This window comes from Pavona decussata, unplaced genomic scaffold (assembly GCF_977016875.1).
Source record: "Pavona decussata unplaced genomic scaffold, jaPavDecu1.1 SCAFFOLD_481, whole genome shotgun sequence".
NCBI classification, from domain to species: Eukaryota; Metazoa; Cnidaria; class Anthozoa; order Scleractinia; family Agariciidae; genus Pavona; species Pavona decussata.
The window spans coordinates 117,490-134,986 of record NW_028145815.1 but is presented as its reverse complement, the minus strand read 5'-3'; the positions used below and the strand labels follow the sequence as shown (position 1 = coordinate 134,986).

General features: G+C 38.5%; 4 protein-coding genes across 7 annotated transcripts in view; all 4 read left to right on the top strand.

Annotated features, from left to right (window-relative positions):
• The window catches only part of LOC146450212 (uncharacterized), an 83,134-nt gene extending 79,995 nt beyond the window's left edge, over positions 1-3,139 (top strand). Inside the window, exon 10 of the mRNA XM_085100619.1 lies at positions 2,152-3,139. The gene's annotated coding sequence lies outside the window, so the exon portion shown is untranslated. The remainder of the gene's footprint in view (positions 1-2,151) is intronic.
• LOC146450202 (uncharacterized) overlaps positions 1-17,497 on the top strand; it is a 187,519-nt gene that overhangs the window by 80,002 nt on the left and 90,020 nt on the right. For 3 of the 4 annotated variants that reach the window (XM_085100620.1, XM_085100621.1, XM_085100622.1), the window contains one exon: positions 303-3,139. The exons of the other annotated variant lie outside the window; for it this stretch is intronic. The gene's annotated coding sequence lies outside the window, so the exon portion shown is untranslated. Of the gene's footprint in view, positions 1-302; positions 3,140-17,497 lie in introns of those variants that run through there. 4 annotated transcript variants of the gene reach the window in all.
• LOC146450209 (DNA replication licensing factor mcm2-like) overlaps positions 1-17,497 on the top strand; it is an 80,625-nt gene that overhangs the window by 58,474 nt on the left and 4,654 nt on the right. The gene's annotated exons all lie outside the window — the stretch shown is intronic.
• Positions 7,775-17,119, top strand: LOC146450211 (DNA replication licensing factor mcm2-like). The gene is made up of 6 exons (XM_085100632.1): positions 7,775-7,918; positions 8,506-8,678; positions 9,677-9,846; positions 10,341-10,432; positions 10,992-11,166; positions 17,040-17,119. The coding sequence occupies exons 1-6, from the start codon at positions 7,835-7,837 to the stop codon at positions 17,099-17,101; spliced, it is 756 nt and encodes a 251-aa protein (XP_084956758.1). The 5' UTR covers positions 7,775-7,834; the 3' UTR covers positions 17,102-17,119.

Genomic DNA, 17,497 nt, shown 5'->3' with positions numbered 1-17,497 from the left:
GTGAGAGAGACTTTTCCATTCATTCGTAGAATCATTTCCAGGATGTCAAGAAAAAAAAATAATTTTCCTGCCTCGTTTTCCCAATTTGTTCAAATAGGTATTCATTTCTTAGTGAATCTCTTTCTTCACTTTTTCCCTTGGCCAGAATTTCTTTGAAAGGTCATAACAAGTTGGTTATACTACTGGATTTAATCAAATCTAAAATGTAACAGCACATGTCATGAAGCAGGTCGTTAGCACTATAATATGTTTCTCAATAGATTATCTCGCAGGTTTTACATTTTTTTGTTTCATTTTTGCAGAGCGTCCAGGATTTACCAAGAATTGACCTGCGCAAAAGTAGTAAAGAAACCATAATTCTGAATCATTTTCACATCCTTGGCAGGTAGTATTTTATTATAAGCAAGTATTATAATTTATTTTGTCGAGTTTTTGTTACTGTCTTAAACTTGTTCTCCAACAGCACATAAAACCAAAATTTCAAAAAGAAAACCAAATTTTACTTGTTAACTGTTGAAAGCGTAGCTAAGCTGCATTAAACCTTGTTTAACATGGGTTACAAGACAAATTTTGACAAGCTGTTTCAATATAAAAGGGCCTGGCCTTTCTTGCTCCAGGTGATCAATCAGGTACCCCTCTGTTGATTTCACAGGACCGTTCTATAACTTGAAAACGTTCAAATTTGCGCTCTTAATGCCATCAAGTAACATGATTGTACCGAGGTTTATCTGAAAATTAAACATGACGAATAGGCCTGGTCAAACTTATTGCTATTTGTTGTCTATCAAGTGTTTTGCTGACATTGAAAACATTACATAAACATGTCACGTGTTGCGATATCTAAACTTGCATTTTAAATACCGGCCCTTTTATATATGGTGGAACTTCTTGTTTATAATGATTGGAAATATTTTTCGGTATATACTCTTAAGAAGGTTAAACACTTGTATAATTTGAAATGGCTGTATTTTTTAAAGTTCCTTTTCAATCATGAGATCTAGTAATGGTGTACCGTAGATCGTTACTAAGTTAAACGAGCCAGGTTTCTTGTTGGCTAAGGTCAAGTAAAAGTAAAGGAAAAAGAAAAGAAAAGAACTTGGCCACCAATTAGTACAAAGCTTTTGTAAGACAACCTGATTTGCAGGGCTGACACTAAGCTGCATGAAGTCAATTTTAATCAGACAATATTTCAACTAGTACCACTAGTCTTCTTCAGGGCCTAAGTTAGAATGAGAGAAAATAACGGCTCTGAGAATTTCAACATAAGAATATAATTATTAACAAGAGTAGATATACACTCAGTTTTCATGATATGTTTACAAGAGCTTATCATGCAGATTGTGTTCATACACTTGCGCAGCTATTTCAGTAAACGTTATCGAAAAGCTTAAGTGACAAGACCACAAGGTGATATTGGTAATTTATTGAAAAAATTACCAAACTCGGCTACGGCTCATCCCCGCCGAAAATAAATCACAGTGGCAAATATTTATGGTATTCTGTCTGTGGCAATGAAAAATGCGAATTTACAGCCCAATTAGAAGATTTACAGTAACCCATACTATTTTTTGGCCCTGTCGTGTAATCTTGAGGCCTTAAAATCCAACAACTTTAGTTGAAATAGCTGTATACAGGGGGTTTATGTTCATTTTTCCACTGAAACACCTGGTGATGAAGTTTTACTCTTGTCAATGAGGTAAGCCTCCCTCACTTTTCGGCGGAATGCGTTGTTACTAGTTCAGGGTATATTTTGAGTAAAGTTCGGTGTTGGTTAAAATCTATTTATCCGAGAAAGAAAGCGAGATTTCGAGGAAGAGCAGAGTTCCAAAATGCCAAAGCGATAATGATGATTTTTGATATGACAGTGTCCTTATTTTCTTATGACAAACTTTTCCGAGCGCGGTACAAACTCAAATTAAAGCACTGCTTGTGAGTTCTCAAAAAAAAAATTATTTTTGTCTTTTAACTAATTCACCTAAACATTTATAAATCACAGCTAAAGGCTAGAAAAGAGGTTTTATTCAACCTTCATGATGAAATGACGGATGGTCAAACATCTTTTACAAATCGAGTTACCAGAAAGAAACACTTGGGTTACTTCTTTGGGATCTCGTATGTTACTCATATTATCTTTTCTATTTGACCAAAAAGTTAAAAAGAAAACGCAGAAAAAAAAGCATATTTATCCGCATTTATTGGAAGCGAGGTCTGCAAAGAGCAACAATTAAAAACACTTTTGTTTTACAGATATTATCGGAATATTTGATTGGCGTGTGCGGCAAACTCATTCGTTTTGAGAAATTTCAATGAGAGCAAATAACGCTGTTCGCTCAAGCGGTATCTTGCACATTTGTATTAAACATTTGAGCAATTACTTCGGGTTTTTCTTATAACTAGAAATATCTATTTGCCTTTGGTGAAGGAAGCAAAATTAATAAAAGTATTTTAGTGCGTCGTTAAGTTTATCTCAATCAAACAATTTCGAAACAAACTTAACTTTGCTATGGCCAGACGTACGCTGGACAACCTATCTTTGTGAACAATTTGTTTTTTAACAGAACAAGGGACTTCAGCTGTCGGGTCTGTTAAACAACTCATTAGTTTCAAATAGATTTAGCTCATTTCTGTAACCTTCAATTGAAATATTTTTCGACAGAAACCTGGGGTGAATCCGTATTCACTGATCTAACGATTTACGTTTTCCTATCAGAATTCTGACTCGAAGATGTTTTGAAGAAAACAACATTTTGCACAAGTTAAATTGAAGATTATTTTATTCACTGGACCCCAAACAGCTGATTTCATCTTGTTCTGCATAATAGAAATATTCGTTCCACAGTATAACTTGTTAAATACAATTAGCCATTTCCGAGTTACTTTGAACCTCAAAATGAAAGCGAGGCTGAGTGCAAAGCTTTCTATATGAAAACTAGTTTTGATTGCGGCTATGAATGGAAACTAATTTTCATATCAAAAGCTTTGCACTTAGCCTCGCTTTTATAGGTTCAAAGTAACTCTGAATTGGCCTATTAAGCATTCAATTTTGAGATAAATACAAGGCAACTCGAAGATAATTTCATTCTGCTAAGACACTTGTAATCCTAGGATGAAGAAGAGAATAAAACTTTGAAGACGCCAACCTCTTGCACTGTGATCTGTTTCAAATCTGAATTGTACTGCAACACTGGGCTGGTTTGTTTACACGTAAAGGGAAGTCTGGCGCACGTAACTTAACAACATGAGACGCTGCGAAGAAAAAGTTGTCAAACTAGTCTCTGTACATGTGTGGGTTTTGTGGTTATCTGCATTCGCAACGTCTGTTTATAGGCCGTTAGAGGCCTTTCAAATCTATTCCATATTTGTATTCACAGATTTATTGCTTTAATGATACAAATGGGGCGTATCTCAGGTTGGATGGTAAATAACTGTGCGGGTTCTGTACAGAACTGTGTTCTGAGAATTAACAGAAAATGTGAAAGCCTAGAGGCAAGTTTTGTATTCCACGCCATCTTTACGCAAAAAAAAAAAAAAAATCAACAGCTGTGTTGATTCTTCAAGCCTTTAGCCTTACAGTACAATACAGAAAGAGGACTTTCTGAACTGGACTTTCCTGGAAAGATAAGAGAGATTAAACACGGCGTTTACGGCAAACAGCAATTTAACGTGAGATTCGCGTTTACGTTCTCTTGAAAAACAAAATGAATTGATAGATGTAAATAGTGCAAAATAATTCTGGCCTTTCATGCTAACGCAAGACTACTCGCTGCTTTCTAGAAACTGAAAGAAGCAAGTGGCAAATGTAGGGTAAATATGGTCTTTCGCCGTTTGCCGTAGACGTGGTGCTTAATCTATAAGAAATTTCACAAGGATGACCTCTGTAAACCTGAGTACTCAGCAGTTAATTTTTTAAGTTCATAGTTGAGTAAATGTAGATGTGTTTACACGTAGAGCGCGTTTACCATTTGTCAAGTCTAGTTTGGCCAGACCGGACATTTTACGGTTGCACTCAAAACGCTTATTTTAGTGGAACAAGTATTTCTAAGAGTACGAGTATTTATCGCGGGTATAAGCCGACATGTCGAGTCGTTGATTCTTGTACTTCTTAGATAAGAATAGTTGCGCTGCAAATTAAGTAAGTCACTATGAGTGCTTTCCATTTGCCAGAACTGGCTGGCCACACCGTCCAGTCTGTAAATCGAATGTGTCATTTTGAAAGAATGGTGCTGCAAAATCTTGAAAAATAATCAGTCTGAAAATAATGCGTGCTATCTTTAAAGAAATTCGAAGGACTAGGACAAAACTTATCCTTCAAATTGGTGCAATCTGTTTACAAACTCACCGGTCTGGCTGGACAGTCCTGAAAAATGGAAAGCGGCCTATGATTGGCGTTTTTCTTTGCCTATGATATAATCGGTTAGACGCGACAAATGGTGGACACTGACCGGTGACTGAGTTTAATGCAAGTGCGTGACTCTGCATGTAATGTAACTGTAGTTACTGCCTCTACGATTGGTAGCAAGCAATAAAAAATATTAAAGTTTGTAACAACTTCTCTGCTTACCTCTCTAAGGCTAGCTTTTAATTTAGCTTTCCACTCCAACAACAGTAGAAAATTAAACGGCCTTCGCCGTAATATCGGCTGTACTCTTCAGAAGTCTTGCTATCTACGTCTTCAAATTTATGTCTTGTCTCTCTGTTAATCACAGCGTACCTTCTTTAAAAACGTTTTGGTCGAACTCCAACGAGGAACATTGCGGCGAGTGGGTAAGCCAAACATATAGACCGGGGCCCCAGGTGTTCAAAAAACGAATAACTCTATCTAGTGGATAAATCGCTATCCAGAGGATAAAATGTGCTTGAACCAATCCATATTTAATAGACCATATTCGTATTCTCGGTATTGAACTGGATCGAGCTTGCAATGGAGGCTCATTCGGGGTAATACATTAGAAACTATTTGCATGTGAAAAGATTTCCCCGCACAAGTAAGCCTCGTGTGCAAGCTAGTTCCAGTTCAATACCGAGAATACGAACACGGTGTATTCGCTGGATAAACATATCCGTTCGTTGTACAACTAGGGCCAGGGGTACAAAAATAGCCCTCGATCCTCGGAGATCCTCCCGTTTCTCTCGGTTGGAATTTATGCTTAAACTTTAAGGGGGGGGGGGAGGGAGGGGGGTGAGGGAGGAGAGGGGTTGAGTTGCGCTCTCGCCCCAATTTCTTCGCCCTCCCCTTTCTAGATTTTCTGCATCCGCCCCAGGCCTGTGTCCTTTGTTTGGCATTTGTCGTCCTCGCCTATACCCCACGTGTGTTTCAAAATACGAAACCATGTGTAAGAAAGCAGGACCTATACTTGAGCAGGACAAAGAATGATTCTATGAAATATGGAACGTAGGATTCTTACAGTCAGGCGTAGGAATAACTGGCTGTGATAATTATAGCGTAGATGCCGAGTAGGCCCAAGTGATAGAAGTATATTTTAAGAAAAGGGAGTTTCTCTGCTCAGAAGAGGAGAGGAGCAACAGCAAAAGAAGCCAAGAAGGAGACATTTCTGAGGTAAGCTGCTTTTAATATTCCTTTACTGTGTTGTTATTATAATCATATGACTAGTAATAATCAAAGATCAGGGAGTGCATTCGATGTCACCAGGCTCTCTCTCCTTTGTCAAGTTGTGATGATGTCATCCGCTCCTGTAAAATCTGCGGGCGATGCCAGATACGCGTCCCAAGATCCATTCATTCAATCAACGTTGTCCCACACAATCTCGACTCCAATCTGTATTAGGAGTGCGTTCTTTCTACGTTGAACGCAATTTTGTTATGATAGTCCATTTCCGAGTTTCTTTGAACCTCATTACAAAGGGAAGCTAACTGCAAGTTTCCATTCATATGCAAACAAAACTAATTTTCACATGAAAAACTTTGCACTTACTTAGTCACGCTTTCACAATAAGGTTCACAGAAACTCATTAATGGGCTATTAAATTAGCATTTTTTCATTATTCCGATCCTTTGCAATTGCCGTTCTTTTTAATGCAGCAAGAAGCCTAAAGGAAAACAACAGGACCAAAAGGTTGAAGATCATTTCCTGGTCACGGCATAGTCCGAAATAAAAACGAAGATCTTAAAATGAAAAGAATGGAAGCTAAAGCACCAGTTGTACAAATAAGAATAGGTCTTCCAATAATCTCTTATGTTTCCTCAAAAAATGGCGAATATGAAAAACACTTTTACTGGAAACACACTGTAGAATAATTTGTCAAAAATGTTTCTTGTCTGATGAGTAATTAACCTTTATTCTACGAGCGCGCGTTGGATAAGAAATGATAGATAGACAGTAGCGCCGATTTCAGCTATTTAACAATTAGACGGCGAGCTCGAGGTTTCTATCGGCTGATAGTTGGCGAGGGGCGAAGCCCCGAGCCAACTATCAAAGGCGATAGAAACCGAGAGCGAGCCGTCTAATTGTTTTAGCATCCCTCAGTGATCGATCTATCAAGCAAAAAAATCTTGTTATTTCATTAATTTTGATATATTTGTGCAATGATGCATGCTAAATCGCGCGCGCTCTGACAAACTGCCGTCTATCGATCGATAGACGGCACCTGTGTAGCCAATCAGATTGCGCGCTACGCGATAGTTGGTCACTTAGGTATGCTAAAATCGTCTTATATCCAACAAGCGCGAGTGGAATAATTGTTTTATTAAACAAAAATCAAGAAATATTGTCAAATCTTGCTGATTTCCCTTGTAAGAACAACCAGAGGACCATAATCAGCAATAAATTGCCCGACACTGAATAATATAATAAAAGAGATAGGCAGATTTTACGGTTAGTAGAAAGGTTAGAAAGGCCATGCCTTTTGGAAACAAATATATTTATTTGACCTCTAAATCGATCTTGCTTTTTCTTTGGCAGAGTTCCGGTGCGCGCGTGTGGATCCAAAAAACAAATTTGCAGGGTAATTTCTTCCACTAAATTTGACCATAGTTGCTCTACCAACTATGATTTGACCTGCTCCTTTCTCCCATCAAAGGACACTGTTATACTCCGTTTTCGTTCTTTGGAAGAAGAAGTAGCGAGGTTAAAGCGTTTGGTCGCCATGACTGATTTCAGATTTTCAACCAAACAAATCCGATCTAAGATTGTTTTGTAAGACACGAAAATTCAACTTTAGATCCGGAATTTCCTTCATAGCTGCAGCACTTGATTTCCATGTATTTTAGGGACAAACAACTCGGCTTAAAAATTTGAACTTCAAAGAAACTGAAATTAAGAGTTCGTTGTTGTTGGACACAAAATGAAGAAACCAACTAAATGAGAAATGGCGTCTTAACCAATCAGGAGGAATTATTTTCGCCGCTTTCAGTTACGAAACAGGAAGTGAGTAATTTTGCTCTCGGTGTCTTCCGTTACAACTTTAACTAATCCAAGTTATAAACGTTGTAATTGTTATTGGTGGTAAGCAGTTTGCTGCATATGCACTGAAAGTATATATAACTCCAGAAAGGATGAGAAATTTGTAAGGTTATTACGTTGATACGATAAGCAGACTCAGTAAGACACAAAAATGCCTTTAAAAAGGAATTGTGGAGCTCTGCTCTTAGGCTTGGCTAAATAGATATATTATTTTAATTTAACATATTTAAAAAGCAGTTTTCGCGAACATCCGTAACTCCGCAGTCCATACAAACGGATTATTTAAAAAAGAAAGTGTCGTTTGCGCTCGAGCGCGAGCCCAAGAACTCTAAGCTTCGATAGTTAAGAAACGAACCCCTGGGAGTACCCCTGGGTACTGTTTGTTCTCAAGGTGCTAAATAAGTCAGCTGATCGATGGAGCCTCGTTTTCACAATTATAGGAAAAACGCGGGAAAATTGTGTCACGTGAACAGATCAGCCGACGAAGAAAGCATGGCGGTAAGTTGTGCGGTGTATTTTCGTAGAATTTGCTCCGATATTTATGAACTAAAAGCATTACCTGCATATCAACAAGTGAATGATCACATCGTCAGTGTTTTCTGTGTAGAATTTCAATATTTTTGCCTGTTGATCGATTTTGAGGTCCAAAATGCACACCTTGTCTTTCAGAAAAATATTAATTCGATCGATCGATCGAGTGCATAATCTAAGGTTATTCGAAGCTTAATTTTATGTGCTGGTCTATTTAACCGAGATTAGCTTAGTGTTCTATAAATTGTCGCTGTTTAAGAAATGTGAGAGATCAGAATCTACCTTCACGGTGATTTTATCGCGCTGTTAAGCAGTCTGCGCTGTGTGCAATGTACACGTACCGTGAATCGAACTTGTCAATTTCTTGCTAAGTTGTACAACTTTCAGAATCGATCGTAAGGTGAAATTACAATTAAAACGAATGACCCTTCCGAGAACACAAGTAGTAATAATCGGGTCTTAAAACCTGCTTTACCTGTTCAAGTTTAAACTACGGTACGTGAAATTGTCATTTAATATATTTTATTTTGAGCCATATAATTTCCCTGGTTTAGGAATCTTCGAGTAGTCTTGGCGTGCCTAGCAGTCCTCAGCGGACGGATGGACTGACTTCCAGTCCAGGAAGAGATCTTCCACCCTTTGAGGATGAAACTGATGCAGTTCTTGGAAACGAAAATGCTGTTGAGGAAGAAGAAGGAGAGGAGTTGTTTGGTGACAGGATGGAACAGTAAGTCATCAAAGAACAAATTCTCCTATCTTGTCTCCATACTTTTCTTATAAAAGTACTGGCGAGACGTTTTTTAAATATCAAGAAAATTCACCTTAGGTGATCATATTATTAACTCCCGTGACCTCAGGAGTTGAATAAGTACTGACATTACAAGGCAAAATTTGATGCTGATCTCTGTTAGGAGTTTTAAGGGTTATTAAAGGATTAACCTCCCCCCCCCCCCCCCCCACCTTCATATTGGCTATAATGATAAGGCTCTCGTGCATCTGTGGACTGAGCTGCATTATATGGATACATCTGCTTACCTCCCAAACAATAATCCTCAAGTACAAGGGACAGCTGTAGAATAAGCTACACAGCATTGTTAAGCTTCGGGAAAAACATTTGTTTCTGAGGTCGGGGAAAATTTTGCAACAAGTGAGGGAATTTCTGATTTCTTCCATTAATTTAGTGAAACCACATGAACCAACATGAAACAAAGCGAACGATAGCCTTTTCAAACCCAACCGTGTTTTGCCGAGGTGAAACCACAGATCAAAACGACTGAGGCAAAATCGCGGCAAATGGTCCAATAGTTTCAGGCGGTACTGTATACCTGCAGCTGAGATAACCCCAACATGAAGCATTTCTCTATTTTTTTTCTACAGATAAAATTGCCATTTTTTGTTTTTGATTTTTCATAACATATTCCCCTCTAGGAAAAAACTCTCATTTATTGTATATTTAAGAATGATGTGTATTTATACTTAGTCAAATCCTTCTAAAATACCGATCACATATGTATCAATACAAAGAAGGGGGCATTTATAATTTCTGGATAATTTTAAAATTTTAGTCAGAAGGGTATATCCAGGTGTCCCAGTGTGGATCACAACCTTTTGGAAACATGCTCCTTGGATGTCCAGTTTTAAATTTCTGGCTGAAAGCCTGTCTGGTTGTGAAAGGGTTGGAAAAAAACTTGGCTAAATCACAATATTACTTTTGACACTTAAAAGGGATTATCGCCCAATTGCCGCACTTGATGTATATGATGCAGTAGTGTTAGATGACGAGGAATTTGATGAAATGGACCCAGATGCTCGACGGGAAGCTGAGCGGCTGATAAGGAAGAGAGACAGAGAAGAGGCTGCAACAAGGGGGCGGGTTCATAGGGGATTGCTTTATGGTATGAGAATTTTTTTCTACAGTTCAAAAAGGATTTTTTTTCTAGACAATAATTATTATGCTGTAATGTGATGTGATGTGATACTACATGGTGTCATCAAATCCGCAGAAAAACACTTTTTTTTGGTCAATTATTCAATTCAATTTATTCTTTATACAGGTTCGCAATAATAAAATTTGCAATTGATGCTTGGATAGTGTTTTTTCATTATTATTATTTTGCCACACAAAGAAATTACAAAAAAGACCAAGTTTTGCTAGGGAAATCAAATACAGATTGAAATTATTCAAGTGGGCAATAATGACGGGTCAAATGAAACTGCATGGTCTGAGTGCAGACTGGGGAAGCACTTGCGTTGTGTGTCTACGGAGATTGCGGTAATGTTCGATGATGGTTGTCATCCTATTGTGGCTTTCCTGGCATGGCAACAGTGTGATACAGAGTTAAATCTAGGAATTGACACCTGCTGTAAATTTATATGTTTTTTTTTTAAGATGAAACAGATGAGGAGGATGAGGAGCAGCCAAGACATCGTCTTTGGCTTGCACAAAGAGCCGCAGATGGAGATATACAGGATGAAGATGAGGTATGTACAGGAGACTCACTAGAACTTAGATAACGACTTAATACACTTAAATTTTTAATTCTCATTCAGTATCTGAAAAAAAAAGTAGGAATTGATTAAACAATAGTCCGAGAAGAAAAAATTGAAATGTTTGGAGTTGTAGTAGTATAAAAGTTAGTGGAACAAAGTTTTAATATGAAGTCATGGCCACTGAAATATGAATGGTTCAAGATAGGTTGGTTTTTGCATGTTCATGTTGTTTCCTTAACTTAGACAAGAAACTTTGCTCCATATTGTCTCTCTTCACCCAGTTGTATAAATGGGTGCCAGCAACCTACTACTGGGGGTAACCCTGTGATCCATGGAATTGCATCCCACCTAATACCCTGCAAGCAGAGATCCCTTTGATCTTCTTTTCTCTACTCACAGGGTACACATACACAGAAGAGTAGCAACACTGTCTTGAAATTGCCTGATGCTACACTATATAGAGAGTTAAACATTAACTGCATGTGGTCTGACTGTTACATAATTTGTACTTTGCTTCGTCTCTTGATTAATTCAATTCTTGTTTTTGTAGCTCATCAAAAGTATAGAAAACCTTGAGGATATGAAAGGAAATTCCGTGCGTGAGTGGGTCTCCATGCAAGCTCCTCGACTGGAGATCAAGAACGGACTTAAACAGTTTCTGTGTTCATTTGTGGATGATCAAGGACACAGTGCTTATAGGGAGAAGATACAGGAAATGTGTGAAGGTTTGTGTCACGTTTTGAAATTGTATTCCAATCTGTAGAGGTTGCTCTTGAACAAAAGTAACGTATCATAGGTGATTTAAAGGCAAGCATTGCGAAAATGTTAGCATTACTAATAATTATTCATTTGAGTGGCCACACTTCATTTGAATGGTTACACTTAAGGATTTCTTTCACCGACATATCAGTTACAGCCGCACAATTATAATAACTAACACCACAGGATTTAAGTACTGCTTATTAACTTTTGTCTTTCATCTGAATGGTCACTTCACGATTTCATCTTCAAATGGAATGGGCAGGGGCAATTAACGGTTGGCATAATATGCGAAAAAATTCCTTCTAACATAATGTGATTTTTGAAGCTACTCGTGCGTTCCATTATTGTGGTCGTGGAAGCGAAATGTCCCGCTTCCACTGCTTATGGCGATAGAAGCGAAACGTCTCGCATCCACACTCACAATAAATAAACAGTTTTGTCGGGTGAAAGAAGCGAGTTGTTTCGCTTCCAACAACCAATAGGCGACAAAAAGCGAAACGTCTCGCATCCACACTCACAATAAATAAACAGTTTTGTCAGGTGAAAGAAGCGAGTTGTTTCGCTTCCAACAACCAATGGGCGACAAGAAGCGAAATGTCTCGCATCCACACTCGCAATAAATAAACAGTTTTGTCAGGTGAAAGAAGCGAGTTGTTTCGCTTCCAACAACCAATGGGCGACAAGAAGCGAAACGTCTCGCATCCACACTCACAATAAATAAACAGTTTTGTCAGGTGAAAGAAGCGAGTTGTTTCGCTTCCTACAACCAATGGGCGACAAGAAGCGAAACGTCTCGCATCCACACTCACAATAAATAAACAGTTTTGTCAGGTGAAAGAAGCGAGTTGTTTCGCTTCCAACAACCAATGGGCGACAAGAAGCGAAACGTCTCGCATCCACTCTCACAATAAATAAACTGTTTTGCCAGGTGAAAGAAGCGAGTTGTTTCGCTTCCTACAACCAATGGGCGACAAGAAGCGAAACGTCCCGCATTCAATGACTCTTAGGGGCAAGAGCAATATTTTTCCAAGGTAAAACAAGACGAGGAATAGTTTTCGGCTTGGTTTCGTGAAAGACAGGAACTCGTTTTCGTCTTTAGGAGCTTTAATGGATGTTGACAACTGAACTCTCAAACGCTTTGCTTGTTTAACAACGCGGCGCGCACATCCACACAGAGCGCTGTGATTGGTTCATAATGCGCGTCATCTTCAAGTACATAGCGATGGCGGTTACCCAAAATTAAATCATGTTAAAACTTCACGGAGAAATGCGTATAAATCATTTGAATACCAATCACCGCGCTTGTTGTACGTTCATGTCCTTCATGGAACGTGATCTGTATTGACAGAGCTTTTGTGGGAGCTGACATAAAGAAAGATATTAACTTACTGAATACTCGTAAACACCTTAAGAGAAATAGCTTAGTGTTCTTGTTGGAACCCAAGGGATCCAAAGTTCTTGCTGGCTGTCCGATCAAAATAGGAACAGATGAAAGTTAGACAGACTTAAGTTCTAAATATTTGATTACGTGAATCAGGCTGATAGTTCTTTCACGTGTGGTACATATCACGTTGCGTTATTAAACTCCATAAAATGTTTTCTTTTTTTAAAACGTAATCACTCTTAATGACTCATAATCACTGAATGTAAAATGTTAAAGTACTCTAAAGCATGCAAAATATAAGGATGTTATTATAAAACTCGTAAATATAAATCAATATACTTAATGTGTCTCAACCAAAAGGTAAAAAGAGACGTGCGAGTGAGGAGATAATCTCTCTAAATTTTGTGTTCTCTTGAGTTAACCTCAGTGTATTGCTACTCAAATGTATTTCGAATATAACACCAAACATGCCATTAACTCAATTAAGCATGGTAAATATGTCTGTTAACCTAAATAGTTCCCAATTTACAAAAAAATCATCTAACTTTAAACATATCTATGTAATTAGATAGCAATCATAACAAGAAAAGGCTAATGCTTGTCCACTAAAACTATGTTTGCAAAGTCATATAAGGAAGGCTTATACTTCACGGTTCCGCAACTAGTATTTCGCCTAACTAGAGCCTTCCCAATTTGAACGGCCGCTTACACTTTGACGTTGTGACCTAGAAACAAATTATCCCGCGAAATAGAGTTGCCGATGGGTCGCCCAACCACCTTGTAAACATGCCCTGAACGGTCCAATCTGAACAACGGTGACCTAACGACTTCAATGTAATTGTAATCTAAATCGGAATGATATACTAAGCGAACATCCGCTTGAACCAGTCGATATAGGCTATTAACTCGAGTTAACTGGAGCACTTCATTTCACGATTGTGCAAAGCAAATTAAAAACTGAACTGTTTCAGTTCATATATATAGCCTATCGAATTTTCAATATAGTTTAAAGTTTAGCAGACATGTACGATTCTTAAACCATTCCAATTTAGGTTGTAGGTTTACACTGAAGTTGTTCAGTGTAAAAAGGAAAGAAGATAGGCCTGCGCGACTCCCACTCGCGTGTTTTTAGCCATGTTCAGTTATAGTTTTGCTATAACGAGTGTGTCTTTGAGGGAAAGCCCTCTCTTGTATGAGCGGTGCTCCCTGTAAATTTTCTTTTAGCGCTTCATTTAATTCTTATTAAATGCCGTTTATGGTTTGGAGGATTTGCGTGATAGTCACTGAACAAAGCCATGTGCTTAAATGTCGCATGTTTTGTATTTAGATCTCAAAGGTCATTTCTGGGTTTTGTGTTCTATCTATCAATTTTGACCTCTTGTTGTTTCAGTTTAGCGACTGTCTTTCTTATGCCGTTTGTGGCAATTGGTTCAGGCTTCGTATGGCTCGTTTCAGTGTGTCTTGTGACAGTATAGCCTCTCTTTTTATCTTTGTAATTGTAAGGATAGGATTTGAACCGTGTAATAATCGTTATCTTGCAGCTTTTGTATCGCCGGGCCCGGCTATTTGCTTTTGTGGCAAGATGTTGTGTTACTTGTCACGGTTATTTGTCTCTTGATCCTTTCTTTAGCATTGAAGCTTCTTTAAAAGCTGTACAATGGGTTAATTTGAGGGCTAAAGGCCGCTTTAGTTACGGCTGTGTTTTTTGTTATCGCTCCGCTCCGCTCTGTAGCTGTGAGGCTTGTGTTTATGTTGCGGCAGCTTAGTATTTTCCTCCTGTGTTTTGAATTACGCCCGTTAGTAAATTATGTGGCATTTTAGGCAATGGTCAGGCAAGACCGCAGTTTCGATCCTAATCTTGTGGATCTCTTCAGTTGCCGATTTTTGAGAAATGATAGAGATGAGTTCTCGGTATCATTTCAAATATTCGCGCTCTTCTTTGAGATTTTATACTCGTTGTAAGGATCGAAAATCCCTTGTTTCTATTGGTTCCTCTATTGACCAATCATATAGCTGTGATTTCGATCCTTGCAGGTTAAGCTTGAGCTGTGATTTCTGTGATGGCTAAATCGTTGAATTTCAAACATATACTGGCATATTACCTTTAAAAGGTTGATCATGTAGGATTATGATGTTGTTTTGTGGCGTATTGCCGACTAAGGATGGGTTCTTTGATTGTTGTATTCCAGAAAACGTAAGTTTTCTTCTCTGTTTCGTTCAGTTTGCTCAGCGTATGTTTAGCTGGTGTGGTAAACCGCAATGTTCTTATTTCCTTTTTACACTTTTTACGAAGAATGTTCTTCTTTCCTTTTTACACAGATATAGCTTGTTTAACAATTTCGGTATCCAAATCGACAAAGTAGACAGCATATGCCCCCATCAACTTTACGATTCAAAGGGGCTTTTTCAAGTCTATCTTGTCCGGCTTGAAGATATTAAAGAGGGAAAAAATAAGCTACCTTACCTGAATATATAAGAAAGGCTTTGCTCATTACAGTCGCTGTACAAATAGGGCGCATTAAGTCGGCATATATCTCCACGAACGGAACAGGATGAAACCACGTGCAATCTCGACTGGAAGAGTACCTTAGCATCTAGTGCCCAGGCTTCACCCAACCACTGCAAAACTAATGCGCGAATTTTTATCACCTGACAAAACTGTTTATTTATTGCGAGTTTATTTATCTTGTCGCCCATTGGTTGTTGGAAGCGAAACAACTCGCTTCTTTCACCTGACAAAACTGTTTATTTATTGTGAGTGTGGATGCGAGACGTTTCGCTTCTTGTCGCCCATTGGTTGTAGGAAGCGAAACAACTCGCTTCTTTCACCTGGCAAAACTGTTTATTTATTGTGAGTGTGGATGCGAGACGTTTCGCTTCTTGTCGCCCATTGGTTGTTGGAAGCGAAACAACTCGCTTCTTTCACCCGACAAAACTGTTTATTTATTGCGAGTGTGGATGCGAGACGTTTCGCTTCTTGTCGCCCATTGGTTGTAGGAAGCGAAACAACTCGCTTCTTTCACCTGGCAAAAATGTTTATTTATTGTGAGTGTGGATGCGAGACGTTTCGCTTCTTGTCGCCCATTGGTTGTTGGAAGCGAAACAACTCGCTTCTTTCACCCGACAAAACTGTTTATTTATTGTGAGTGTGGATGCGAGACGTTTCGCTTCTTGTCGCCCATTGGTTGTAGGAAGCGAAACAACTCGCTTCTTTCACCGGAAAAATGTTTATTTATTGTGGTCATAGAAGCTAGATGTTTCGCTTCTATCGCCATAAGCAGTGGAAGCGGGACATCTCGCTTCCACGACCACAATAATGGAACGCACGAGTCGCTTCAAAAATCACATTATGTTAGAAGGAATTTTTTCGCATATTTTGCTTAATACTGCATTCCCAATGGGCAGAGCCCTTGTTTCACAGCATAATCTTTTAAGACCTGATCAGGGGCACTCAACGGATCCTTTCGGTAAATTATCTGTTCGGAAGGCTATTAATCCCCTTCAATTTTCTAAAGGGAATTTTTACCTCGTATGTTCGTGTTATGGGAAATTTAAGGCCCATGGTGTTTTTGGATTGACAAAACTGTGGTTTCAGGTACCAAAGGAAGGTCAGCTAGGAATTTCAGAAACGAAATAGGACCTACATGTAAGGTTTTCGAAAAATGGACAAAAATGCGCTAGTAATTATTCAATAAGACTCAAGTTCCCCTAGAATGACTGAACAGTTGAAAATATTAGAGCGCAACCTGAAATGAATCAACAGGGCTTTATAGGCACTCCAGATGGCCTGAAATAGCGTTTCGAAGGATTCAAGAGAAAACTGTCGTTGCGTGCCCCTGCCTGATGTCAACATGCATATTCTCCTTACCATTTTTTAATATTTTTCCTACTGTACTAGTAAAGAAAATTTGTTTAAACACCAAGATGTCTTGTCTTCAGTGATCAGTTCAATCATTCTCATGACCTACAAGTTGATTGACAAGTGCTATTGTAAGGAGAAATTGAATTTTGGTCACTATTAAGGCTCAAAGGGATAGTAAACAGGGCCAAAACAACAAGCATTGTTTGGTAGCCCCAGTCTGAGTTGGAATGGTTGACCTTCAGGCCCCAGTTGTTCAAAGAGCGGGTAATTTTATCCACAGTCGCTATACTGTAGATAAAATTTGTACAAGAATTTCCTTATAGCCCAATAATTTGTGTATAAAGCAGAAGCGTTTGTCTAATCTAAGTATGGGATTTTGTGAAAAACTTTCCAAAAGCTTCTGTTGGAGTACATTTTATTCGCTGGATAGCAACTTATCTACTGCATAAAGTTATCCGCTCTTTGAACAACTGGGGCCAGGATTTTATCTGTAGACTTAAACCTTGAGCTACGTTTCCATGGGAATGAGTTAGTCAACTATTTAGCATAAATTTACCAATTTATCAACCTTTTTGTTTTTTACTCCATAGCAAACAAACAAAGCCTCATTGTTCAGATTATAACATCCTGGCAAATGAGCAGCAGGTGTTAGCGTATTTTCTTCCTGAAGTTCCATGGGTGGGGGAGGGTGTGGAAAGCATTATAGTACAGGGGGAGGGAGGAAGGCTGTTTTGTATAAATATACACTGTAAAATAGAAAAGAATGTCTTTTTTTGAATAACAATTTAGAAAATAGTGTCTGAGCCATTTTGGTGTCAGTTGGTTCTTTGAAGGCCACAAATCTTTACATTCTGTTTTACATTTTTTTACCTTGTTAACAGTATCGCTCCATCTATATATGGCCATGAAGACATCAAAAGAGCCAAAGCACTTGCAATGTTTGGTGGAGTTGCTTAAGACACAGGTTAGAACATGGTGACTGTATGTTTTGTTAATCAATATGACATCTTGGCAGCCTCTATGGCAGTCTCTACTTGCCTACATAAAC

Bases quoted from the DNA above. Each gene is read 5' to 3' on its own strand.
- LOC146450211 (XM_085100632.1), top strand. From the start codon at position 7,835: ATGGAGCCTCGTTTTCACAATTATAGGAAAAACGCGGGAAAATTGTGT. The intron at 7,919-8,505 runs GTAAGTTGTGCG...TCCCTGGTTTAG, and splicing joins CCGACGAAGAAAGCATGGCG to GAATCTTCGAGTAGTCTTGG. The intron at 10,433-10,991 runs GTATGTACAGGA...TTGTTTTTGTAG, and splicing joins ATATACAGGATGAAGATGAG to CTCATCAAAAGTATAGAAAA.